General features: G+C 41.5%; 1 protein-coding gene across 1 annotated transcript; it reads left to right on the top strand.

The window, feature by feature from the left end:
• Positions 1-6,482: 6,482 nt before the first annotated feature.
• On the top strand, positions 6,483-13,208 carry LOC145352227 (alpha-1-antiproteinase-like). The gene is made up of 4 exons (XM_080201967.1): positions 6,483-7,104; positions 10,668-10,941; positions 11,079-11,232; positions 13,008-13,208. The coding sequence occupies exons 1-4, from the start codon at positions 6,483-6,485 to the stop codon at positions 13,206-13,208; spliced, it is 1,251 nt and encodes a 416-aa protein (XP_080058093.1).

Raw genomic sequence — 13,208 nt, 5'->3', positions numbered from 1 at the left:
TTCAACGTGTTTCTGTCTTCAAAAAAGAAATGATGTGGACATGACAGCCTTGGATGCTGTCTTCAAAAAGAAAGCCAGAGAAAAGTAAATCACAAATTACAGAGGGGGCTCGTATGAAGAACAGCTAATAAGTGAATCCTCAAACAACTTTTTTTATAATTGGTGGTGTTCAGAAAATCATTTTGCAGAATATAAAAGCAAATTACTGTGGATGCTGGAATCTGAAACCAAAAAAGAAAATGCTGGAAAATCTCAGCAAATCTGCAGCATCTGTAAGGAGAGAAAAGAAATGACGTTTCAAGTCCAGACAACCCTTTGTCAAAGACAAAGATTTTCCAGCATTTTCCCATTTGGCAGAATATTTTTGTAAGGGAGGATAGTCATCGAAGAACAACTTTATAATTAATATTGTCAGTTATGTTTTCTTATTGGATATCCCCAGATTATTACTAATTACAATTAAACTAATGGTTATTTTCTATTCTTTTGTACTGTGGAATTATTATTTGCTTCACGGAATAATTATGCAAAAAAAACATTCACAACAAATGTTTACGTGAAATACAATCATTAAAAGAAACCATTTTGAAAAGTGCAGAAGTTATAGCACTAGATGTATCTCTGCAGAATGGAGAATGGCATAATTCCATTATATTCTGCTCCCAGCTACTACTTTAATTAATTTGTCATATCTTAATCAATATTGAAATTTAAAGGATTAAGACATATACAGAGGAAGGACTAAGTGAATTAAAATAGGTGAATTTAATATGACAACTATGTACAGCAAGAGAAGAAGAGAAACAGAAAAGCCAAGCAATAAAAATATTAAAATTAGATTTTGACAATTTAAACTTATCATGTTAATTCACAATCTGAAGTAATAAAAATCCACACTAATAATTGTTCACTTTCTGAGCAAGAATGGTTAATCTACAATCATTAGCCATCAATTTGTCATTACAAGGGTGCTTAAGCTGTTAATTATTAGAGTTAACTCTACCGTGCAAAGGCAGCAAATTAAGGAAAATCACAATGATATTAGGGTGGAGATGCTGTTTGTGCAAAGGTAACAGCGCCAGCAACATAAATCATGCAACATATTTGATGATAACGGAATGTGTTGTTCAGGGCACCATTATTCTTTCCAGTAGATGTTGGCCCAATATCTTTCCAAGAATAAAGGATTGTTCCAGTTAGCTTTTAAAGTGAATTTACTCTATAATTTGATCTTCTGCATGTACCTGCCCATCAGTTCAACTTTTTTCAACACTTCTGGGCCCAAGTAGCACCACATTGCAATGGGTTGCTCTTTAGTCAAGGGCTGTGCCATACTCAATCTTATGCCATCTACAGTACATTCTAAAGATTTTTTTCCAGCAAATTATGGGATAAATTTGCCACAGAAGGATTAGGGAGCTTTATGGCGTTTTTCATCAAGATCATTAACGATTACTGCATTGCTCATGAGCTGAAAGGTAGCAAGGCCAAATGATTTCCAGAATGCAGTGGTTGAAAAATTGGCCTTTGATAGTGGAGTGAAGGGAATGGAGAACAGCAACCCAAGGGATTCATGCTGTTCAGAAAGAGTACACTATTGGAGTAAATATAGGGACAGAATAACAGCATAACCAGAAGAATACTGTGTCACAGAACTCTAGAGAGAGAGGCAGAGGAAGAAAACAGAATGATCAGCAACGTCAACCTTAGCAGATGTTACGAACCATGCTGATGCAAAGGATCCCAAAACCCAGAAAGGTAACTTGGAACACCGGTTCATAGTGGCGTATGTGTTTCTTTGGTATTATGCGAGAGTTGATGTACAACCAAGTGAGGAAGCAGTCCAGTCATTGTGTAACCCTCTTCTGCTGTGCTGTCTTAAAGAGATAGGCCCTACAATCACTGAGAATCTGCATTCTCGGCCCATTTAAAATGAATGGGAATCAGTGCTGCCACCTCTGTGGGTGGATTTATTGTGTTACCGTTGTCAATGATTTTAGCCTGGTGTTGCAATGACGCATGCCACCAAATTGTGGCCATTTACTTCGGGGCATCACTATGGATTTGGGTTGGGAAATGAAAAATGACAAGTCTCCCACAGGCTCTGTGGTTGCAGTGAACTCAAAAGAAATAGGATAGCATTTTGGAGAAGTGCCTCAAATATGGTGCCCAGTTACGACAGCAGAGTGCTTGCCAAATTCTCCATTCTCGCTGACAGTGACGACAGGGTGTGAACAGCCAGAAAATTCCAGCCAATGTTTTTATGGAGTAATACACTGAGTTAATAGCCTAATGGAGGTACAGACACAGTGAGATTGGTATTAAAGCTGAAAATTAGATTGCAAGTATTTTCCTGTGAAGTAATTCATTTAAAGAACTCAAATAACTCAGTTAAACATTAACAAGTAGCAAATAAAATAATTTTGTAAACTGTGCTTGTGTGCCAAGCAAATAGCTATGCTGTTGACTTTCTGTGTGTGACCTCATGGACAGGCCACCAAGGTCTGTTTGACAATGTTTCAACATATTTGTATCTTCAAAAGGAAAGCCAGAGAAAAGTAAATCACAAATTGCAGAGGGGGCTCGAGCGAAGATCAGCTAATAAGTGAGTCCTGAAACGATTGGTAAAGTGTTCAGAAAATAATTTTGCAGAACATTGTGGTGCAATTTCGTATGGCAGGATAGTCGTTGATGAACAATCTTATAATCGATACTATTCATTATGTTTTTTGATTGGATGTCTCCAAAACTAATTACACTTAAAATGAGGGTTATTTTCTATTCTTATTTTGTGCCATGGAATGATTATTTGAATCACTGAACGCAGGGTGATATTTCAATCTTGGAAAAAATCATTCACTGCAAATGTTCACATGTGAAGTGCAGTCATTAACAGAAACCATTTTGAGAAGTCCGGAATTTATGCCAATAGATGAATCTCTGCAGAATGGAGAATGGCATAATTCCATTACATCCTGCTTTCGGCTACTACTTTAGCTAAATTTGTCCTGCACTCTGAGAGAAATGCAAGCCTTTATCCATCTGACAAAATAAGTTCAGGTTGTACTGAGTTTGAAGTCAGATCTTTGAACTCATCACCTTCATAGGTTTTTGTGATCTATGTTTGTTTCACAGCCCGTGGTGAATTCAGTAGGATTTAATTATATCCTGTTTGGAATGGAATGAGGCTTGGTTGCTGACTTACGCTCATAGGCAACACAAGTGGGAGAATTGGGTTTACAGCATTGTAGACCTTGCTTCAATCAGCGCTCTCCATGATCATGTAGTGCCGATCATACCTAGCGGTCCAGATTTTACTGGAGTGGACCATCTCACAATGTACCCTCTTACTTGAGTTGTTTATGTATGTTTCAATTTTAAACTTTATGTTCACAGAGTTATTCAAATTGTCTACTGTGAAAGATGTGCAGGTTAGGTGGATTAGCCACCTAAATTGCTCCTTAGTGTGAGAGGGACTAGCAGAGTAAATATGTGGAGTTGCAGGGATAGGACCTGTGTGGATTGTTGTTGGCGCAGGCTCATTGGGCTGAATGGCCTCCTCCTGCAATGTAGGGATTCGCTGAGGGCAATACAATATATGGCAATATGGTGAACAACATGAAAAAAAGTGCCAATGCCCCGGGGGCACCTTGGCACTGCCCATCAGGCAAGGGCCAGTGCCAAGGGGGCAGGGCCTGATGGGGTGATCGGTGGGGAGTCCCGCTGCCACTCTGCTGAGGGATTGGAAGGGAAGCAGGGAGGCTAGCGATCAGGGCAAGCTGGGGTTGGGGGGTGCGGTTGGGGGGGGGGTGGGGGGTGGTCAGCCAGGGAGGCGGTTGGGACTGAGGGAGTGTGTTATTAAGGAGGGGGTGATTGGAGGGGGGGGAGAGGGATCAGATGACTTCAGTGGGCCAGGAAGGGGGGGGGAGTCGGGGCTGGGCCCAGGAATGGTCAGGGGGGCCAGTGATCGGGCCATGGGGGACCAGAGAGACGACATTGCGGGGATCGTGGAACTGGCTAGCAATCAGGAGAGCATCTTGGGGGGTACTGTGCACCGGCACTGACAGTTCAGTGCATGCACAGTAGCTCACTCAGCATGCTGATTTCACTAGGAATAGGCCCCTGAAATTTAATGATATTCACATGAGTGACCTCTGCAGTGCACAGAGTGTGGGAGATTCTTCTCAGAAATCCCACTGAAAAAAACCAAGGTGAATTATTCCAGTTTTCATATGAATTCAATACTTAGAATTTTTGAGGGAGAATTCCACCTGCTGTTTCTGTGAAAGCTCATTGCAACAACAGCCTAAATCATTCAAAAATTCAGATGATTTGCAATTCATGGGGCATTTCTTCCTTACTGCCATTGTTGGTTGATTAATGAGTTAGTAACGGAATGTGTTATTCAGGGCACCATTATTCTTTTCAGTAGATGCTGAACCAGTACATTCCCAAGGATAAGGATTTGTTCTAGTTAGCCTTTAAAGTGAATCCACTCTATAATTTCAATTTCTGCATCATCTACCTATCAGTTCAACTCTAGGAATTCTACTTTCAACACATCTGGTCCCAAGTAGCACCACATTGCAATGGATTGTTCTTCAGCCATTGGTTGTGCCATTCTCAATCAGCACTTACACTGTCTACAGTATATTCTAATCACTTTTCCAGCAAATTGTGAGGTAAATTTCCTACGGAAGAATTAGGGAGCTTTATGGTATTTTTCATCAAGACCACCATTACATCAATGACTTTTCCATTACTCATGAAATAAAAGACAGCAAGGTCAAATGGTTTCGCAAGGTGATCCACTTTGGTAGGAAGAATGGTAGGAAGGACTATTACTTACGGGGCGAAAAACTGCAGCAGGCGACGGTGCAGAGGGACCTCGGGGTCCTTGTGCATGAGTCGCAAAAACCCAGCTTGCAGGTGCAGCAGGTGGTCAGGAAGGCGAATGGGATGCTGGCCTTCATAGCGAAGGGGATTGAATATAAAAATAGGGAGGTCTTGCTGCAGCTGTATAGGGCATTGGTGAGGCCGCAACTAGAGTACTGTGTGCATTTTTGGGCGCCGCACCTGCGCAAAGATATTTTGGCCTTGGAGGGAGTGCAGAGGAGGTTTACTAGGCTGATACCGGAGTTGAGGGGGTTGAGCTATGAGGAGAGGCTGAATAAACTGGGCTTGTACTCGTTAGAGTTTAGAAGAATGAGAGGAGATCTCATTGAGACGTATAAGATGATGAATGGGATGGATAGGGTAGAGGTGGAAAGACTCCTGCTCCTATTTCTTATGTTCTTATGTTCTTATGCAAGAGAATGCCAAAAGGCAATAGTTGAAAGATTGGCCGCTGATAGTGTAGTGAAGGGAGTAAGAACAAGAGGCAATCTACAGTCAGGGGAATGGAGAACAATGACCCAAGAGGTCCGTGGTGTTCAGAAAGAGTACACTATTGGAGTAAATACAGTGACAGAATAACAGCATAACCAGAAGCGACTGTTTTCACAGAACCCTAGATGAGAGAGGCAGTAGAACAAAACAGAATGATCAGCAGCGCCAAAGTTAGCAGAAAGAACACAGGGGTAGAGAAACAAATCATATATTGGTGAGTCTGACCAGGGCGATCTCAGTACTGCTATAAACAGAGGTGATGGATGACCATGATGGAAAGGGTGATTATGACGTGGTAACAACCTTGGAGAGAAAGGGCAATTTAGACATGGGGTGATCATTGAATAAAATGTTGCGAGAGTGAACTTTTCAATGAGTAAGTGGTGGAAGGAATTTTGAAAGGGATGGGAACAAGAGGATAGGAGAAGGTTGATAGTGCTGGCACGTGTTTTAAGAATGTATAATTACATAAAAATGAATATTTTTCAGAGTAATTAAACTTTTGTAAAATGAATTACTACAAAAACATCTTTTAGCTTTAATGAAGTTATTATTCTCTCCCGCTTTTCTTGACTAAAATACCCACACCTTGGCTGAAATCAATTTAGCAAAGACCAATGTCAAAATGTCATTCTGAAATGGCACTGCATCCTTCCAGAGCTCTCCTGACAGTGTTCTTTTCAATCACCTAATGGTTGCTAACAATTGAGTTCTATTGCAGACAAGTATTCCACAAATCGTCATTCTCAAATAATACCTTAGGGTAAATGGCGAGAGATCCTGTGCTACAAATAGCTGGTCACATTCAACTAATATATATTAGAAAAGCCTGGGCAAGCTGCCTGTACTTTCCAACCACTGAAATGCATCACTGTCTACAGGCTGACACCCAACTGAAGTTACTTGCTCGCAAAAATTTCAAGCACGTAACATTAGCCCTTTGACCAAGCTTCTTGCCATCTGATTGAATCTCTCCTTCTGTGGCTCAATGTCATACTTTGTTTATAATGTTCCTGTAAAGGGCTTACTGATATCCCTTTATATTAAGGTACTATATACTTACGAGTTGTTGCTGTACTGTATTGGCAGGAACCATGCTGCTCCCAATAATCTTGCTGTTAATCATCTCCTCATTCACTGGAGAAGTTTGTGCGGTGAAGAAGAAACGTCATCATCACCTTCAGAGTCATGAGCAGGAATCTGATATGGCAATGGTTTCTTCTGCAAATGCTGATTTCGCTTTTGACCTCTACAGAGAAATTGCTAACCACAGCAGCTCCAACATTTTCTTCTCCCCTCTGAGTATCTCCACCGCTTTGGCCATGCTATCCCTGGGTACCAGATCTGCCACCCGTGAGCAGCTTCTCCACAGACTTCACTTCAGTAATATGACAGAGGAACGAACAGCAAAAATGAACAGAGGCTACAAGCAACTTCTACAGGCTCTAATGGCAGAACGCAATGAGCTTCAGCTATCTACAGGAAACTCCCTTCATATTCAAAAAGGTTTTGATGTGTTGCCAAACTTCCTAAATGAGACCAAGAAGTTTTACAATGCGGAGGTGTTCCCTTTAGATTTTAAACTGGATCCCGAAAATGCCAAGCAACAAGTGAATGATTACGTGAAAAAGATGACGAAAGGAAAAATTAAAGAAATGTTTTCCACAATTGACCCTGAAACTAAACTAATGCTTATTAACTATGTCTTTTTTAAAGGTAAATCCATTTTTGTCATTGAATGTTTTGTATGTTATACATCCATTATTATAAAGAGTGTTATAATTCAGGTCGGAAACTCCCAAGTGTTTTAGAAGCCCACCTAGATCATTACTTTTGCAGTTTGAAATTGTCTAGGGTAAGCATGAGCAGCTTCACTTCAGGTATTATTCAAATAACCTACTAGGGAGCTTTTATCAAACAAAGTTTATTTAAGAATACAGTTAATATGTATAGAAAGAAAATTAGCATTAAATTTTACCAATTACAAACAAGAAAAAAGAATCTTGTATCGTATCAACCTTAACAGCTTAGTCAACTAAGAAACCGGATGCTCCGGTTTCCTCCCACAGTCCAAAGATGTGGGGGTTAGGTTGATTGGCCATGCTAAAAATTGTCCTTAGTATCCTGAGATGTGTAGGTTAGGGGGATTAGTGGGTAAATATGTAGGGATATGGGCATAGGGCCTGGGTGGGATTGTGGTTGGTGCAGACTCGATGGACCAAATGGCCTCTTTCTGTACTGTAGGGTTTCTATGATTCTATGCTGAAAAGCTCAGAATCTGGTGAGCAGAGACATTTGAGTAACTAATCCCAGAATAGGAGAGTACAGATATTTACATCTTAGAAACATATAACAAGATGTTATCAGAATCAAGTTAGAGAGCAGGAAATTAATGGACATTGCCCACAAATATTGTTCAATCTCAATTTCAAAATCATGTATTCTGCTTTTATGTTGACAGTATGTTTTGATTTAATATTAATATCTATACTTATAAAAACAGATGCCATTTTGAGAAGCACAGAAGTAGAGTTGTTTCGAACACAGAACTCTGCAGTACAGACAGAGGAGCTGAGTATTACAGTGTGGCACACTGCTGGATCATTGTAATTACAGTGGATCAAGATTATATGGCTGATTTTTTTTATATGTTGGATTGGAAATTATAATGTAAAAGCAGGAAGTAAAGTTTTGCAGATATAAAGTTTTGCACACACCCTTGTGTTGCTAACACCGTAATCGTAATTAAAACACTTGTTCTTTTATATTCTCCTCATTCATACTCTCCCACTGCCCAAGGATAGCACTGTCATATCTCAATGTTACAAGAGAACTAGTTATTGCTGCTAGCTCCATTACTGTTGAGTGTGGTGCAGCACAATGTAACCTGTGGATTCTGAGGGCAAATGTTGCATTATTAAGAGACTTAGGAAACTTAAGGGTGATCTTATAGAGATCTATAAAATAATGAGGGGCACAGATCATTTAGATAGTCAACATTTTTTCCCAAAGTTAGGGGAGTCTAAAACTAGAGGGCATAGGTTTAAGGTGAGAGGGGAGAGATACAAAAAGGCCCAGAAGGGCAATTTTTTCACACAGAGGGTGGCGAAGTGTCTGGAACAAGCAGCCAAAGATAGTAGTAGAGGCGGGTACAATTTTGGCTTTTAATAAACATTTAGTTACATGGGTTCAATGGGTATAGAGGGATGTGGGCCAAATGTGAGTAATTGGGACTAGCTTACTTGTTACAAAAGAGGGCGGCATGAACAAGTTGGGCTGTGAACTTTGATGACTCTATTAAAACTAATGGCAGCTACGAGATACTCTAGGGCCATGAAATACTTGATACCACATGCAATTCACCTGTTGTTTATTTTGATGTTTGTTGCTCTAAGTGCTTCTGGGGAAGAATCCCATGTATTGTAGAAATTATAAAATCATGGAATTGTATAGCACAGTAGGAGACATTCAATCCATGAAGCCTGTACTAGCTTTTTCAAAGAAAAATCCAGTTAGTTCCAATCCCCCACTCTTCCCCATATTCCTACGTGTTTTTCTTCAAATTCTATCCTTTTGAAAGCTACCCTTAAATCACTTTCCACCAGCTTATCATTCCAAATTCTAACCGCTTGTTGCATTGAAAAATTTGTTTTTCCTGATGGCATCTCTAATTCCATTGTCAATCGCCTTTAGGTTGTGCCATTCAATCACTGGAAACATTTTGTTTGCATTTACTCTATCTAAACCATTGATGTCTTCAAACCCCTCTATCAAACCTTCTCTTAACTTTCTCTGTCGTCAGGAAAACAACCCAAGCTTCTCCAGTCTTCCCACATAGCCGTAATCTCTCATTCCTGGAATCATTTGAATTTCTTCAAATCTTTTCCCCTCTCTGGCTAAGCAGTTCTGGAACTGAATCATCAAATTTGCTCTTCCATAGCCTCATTACCTTTACTGTGCTGTATTATTCCTTGCAGAATAAAGACTCCACTGCTTTTCCTGTCGACTGTCGGGCAAACATTTGTCTGTAACATTTGCTACAAAGAATTATTGTTTAGAAGGAATTCTACGAACAACTGATGAGCTTTCTGCCATTCTAATAACATCTGTAGGTCCAAAGGATTCCATCACATCTGTAGCTGCCCTATTTAAACAGCCAAGGCCCAGGAGAAGGATGCTTAATCAATGTGAATTGGCAACTCCAAGAATTGAAAGCTGCGACATTTACATTGTGACGCTGCTGAAATCAACTGTTTACAGCATTGTGCCAAAGGGCTGAGATTCCCTAGTCCCTGCTCCACAACTGGAAGGTCTGGGAAGCAGGAGTCCCTGCTGTCATCCTGAGGTAGGCAGGATAACCCCATCTCAAAGGGACAGAGCCATTAGCATCTCTGAGGCCAATGTATTGTACCTGTAAGGATGTGCACCAGAGTCCAACCCAGTGGAGGCTGGGATTATCAGAGATGTTCAAGGTGAGGAAGGCCCACGTCAGGCCTCACAATATGATAGCCACACAATGCTTCAGCTGTCAAAGTGGCTATCTGGTTATCCCTGTAGAATGGAAGATCCACCTTCCCCCCCCATCACCAGCACCACCTCTTGAAGAGGATTTATCTTTTGTAGCTTTTACCCCTCTTTCTCTTTTCTCAACAGACATGGGGTCCAATGGGCAATCAAACGATGGAATCTCCTCAGAAAATGCTGGAGTGCCCCAGATTTACCCCCTTTGGAGTTGAGATAGCAGAAAATAATCCATAACCCACCTTGATGGAATTTCTTTTTCAAGGAAGAAAATCCTAGTGGAACCACATTCTCCTCCATTTTCCATCACTAATAGGTTTCACTGGAGATGGACTAATAGTGTAGAATCTCAGGCTGCAAATGTGTTATCACTGTGCAACAAAAAGCTCATATATGCTTTCCACTCATCATTACACTTTCAGAATCAATTTGTCAGAATTAACTACAGGTGTTTTAATAACTTTGAAGGTAATTTGTTGCGGCTTCAAGTGATAAAGAGTTTATTGCCAACAATATATGTGTACAAACAAAGGTCTAACAGAATTCTAATGCATATCTGCTCTCTTCTTCTCCCTGGCTCTAACTGAGGTTTCTCCCCACCCCAGGATGGACATCCTTGCCCCTGATTTGCTTGGAGCTCTGCATTGCCTCTCCATAGGTTCCAGCCTGATCACATGGCCCTTGGGGATTGCCCCCTTAAGTGGGGGCCACACTACCACAGCTTTATTACCAAACTCTGTCAAATTTCTGTCTGACAGGAAACTGGAAGGAGCCATTTGATCCAACTGTGACTCGTGAAGCATTCTTTAATGTGAACAAAACCACAAAAGTAAAAGTTCAAATGATGTTCCAAAATGACCGGTTCAGTGAGGTATCTGATTTCCAACTTTCCGTTAATGTAATTAAACTTCCTTATGTTGGAAATGCATCAATGATCGCCATCTTGCCTGCGGAAGGGAAACTAGAACATGTGGAACAAAATCTTTCCCGAGAAAAATTTGAAGAGTGGCGCCAACGACTTGGCTACGTCAGGTAACTAAGATCTCACTCCAAACAGTCAGGTTAAATATCTGAAGTTTTTTTTCTTAAATTGATATTACCAGTACAAGTGTTAATGGTTTAAAATGTATTTTGCTTGCTTTCTCCCTTGTGTTCAATAATTTATTGAGCAGCCGACGATATTTCCTCTCCTTTCCAAAACTGTCGTTGTCAGTGTCATGCGAACTGAAAAATATCCTAAAGAAAATGGGAGTGAGAGATCTATTTACTGACAATGCTAACCTATTTGGAATAAGTACAAATACAAGTCTGAAAGTTTCACAGGTGAGCTCATTAAGATGTAGAACATTTTCTTTCACAGGACATTTGGGACATATGAATGTGTATATTAACGAGAATAACAATAAGCACACTACTTCTCAACGTCTATATCTGTTAACTAACTGAAATCAGCCTACCTAATGTACATGACATTTTGCAGATGGATAGTGAGCCAGGAAAAGGTGGTGGAGATTCTTTGTTAATTAAGGATGACATTAGTAGAATGGTGAGAGATAACCGTAGTTCTGAAAATTAAGTGGTAGGGGACGATCTCACTGGCTCATCACACTGGTCGGTGAGCTGATAGGATCAGACAAGAGGCAATAAATTAGGTTTGTGCCCGGTTTCTCGCCTCTTGTGAGATTGCCGACTCAGTTCTATCAGCGTAATCTGGGCACAAGGCTGATTTAAATATTTATAACATTATTTAAATATCATTAGTGAGTCCAGGACACAATTGTCTGGGCTCACTTGCCTTAATGACCTTAACAATGGGGATTAGATGTGATGGCCTCACTGGGGGGAGCAGAGGCCATTGAGACCCTTGTGGTGGCCGTGAGCAAGGGCACATGGGACTGCCAGCCTGACACCATAGTAGGGCCAGCCTGACACCCTGTCACTGCTCTTTGGGAACCTTAGCATTGCCAACCTGGCAATGGGCAGTGCCCAGTAGGCATTGGGCAGTGCCAATGGGTGGGGCCTACAGGGAGGGGAGGGGTCAGAGCCCGAGGTGGTGGGCCCTTGACAGGGAAGCAGAGCGTGGGGAGTTCCATAGGAGAGGGAACTCTGCATCGGGGACTGTTGGGGCGGTGACCAACTGGGGACAGAATGGGGGTGGTGATTGGCCAGGGAGGAATGGGGGTGGCCTGCAGAAGGGGTACCGCAATCACGGGGGGCAACAGGAGTTAGTCTGAAGTCCATGTGGGGCTGAGAGGAGGTCTCCTGGTTCACCGGCAGATCAGGGCACCCTGTGGAATGGTGCCAGAGTGCTTGAAGCCAGTTTCTGTAAGCTCTATCCCATCCCCTTAAGGCTCCCCGTTGTCAAAAAACACGATAGAGCACTGAAAGATTGCAGGGCCAAGCTCACCGAAAAGACCGGTGCAGAGGACTCCCATTTTACCAACATTATGACACTTCAGCCCAAACATTACAGCCGGCGGAATTTTCCCAACCCAGCACAGTGTACAAAGATTTGGTTGGGCACCAAATTCTTCCACCTCTTTGCCGCTGGAATGTGGAGTGAACGGCCAGTAAGACTGGGCCCTTAGAATATTTGGGGGAAAATGTCTGCCTAACATCCTGAGGGGACTTGAAAGGATCAATGTGCGTTTCCTCTGTGGGAGAATCTGGAACTAGAGGTCACTGTTTCAAAATAAGGGGTTACCCATTTAATTCAGTGATGAGGAGAATTATTTTCTCTCATTGTGTCACGAGTCTTTGGGATTCTCTCCCTCTAAGCAAGAGGGAAGCTGGGAATGAGGAGCTGAGGTTGCCATCAGCAACCATAATCATACTGAATGGCAGGGCAGGTTCGAGGGCCCATATGCCCTACTTCTTTTCATTTTTATGTTTGTACTTCCCAGTAATACAAATGGAAACTACAGGGCTACGGACAGAGAGATCAGTTTAGGTTTCAAGTTTAGATTGAAAGGCTCACTGTGTTAAGCGTTATAGCTTTAAAATGCTGATTTAAGGTACAACAATCGTATTGAACCTTGTCCAATGATCTTACAGTGCATCTGTAGCTCAACATTTCTTTTTCTCTCCTGTTTCACAAGGTGACTCATAAGGCAGTGCTGGACATTGATGAAAAATCTACAGAGGCAGCTGCAAGCACTGGAATAAAAATGACTCCAATGTCACTGCCACCTTCAATCACGTTTGACAAACCATTCCTTGTGATCATCTATGAGGAAAACACAAACAACATACTCTTTCTTGGAAGAATAAAAGATCCATCCAAGAAATCTTCCCCATGA

The sequence above is a fragment of the Carcharhinus amblyrhynchos genome, chromosome 14 (genome assembly GCF_965287045.1).
Source record: "Carcharhinus amblyrhynchos chromosome 14, sCarAmb.v2.hapA, whole genome shotgun sequence".
NCBI classification, from domain to species: Eukaryota; Metazoa; Chordata; class Chondrichthyes; order Carcharhiniformes; family Carcharhinidae; genus Carcharhinus; species Carcharhinus amblyrhynchos.
The sequence above is the reverse complement of the archived record's forward strand: the minus strand, read 5'-3'. Positions and strand labels throughout refer to the sequence as shown.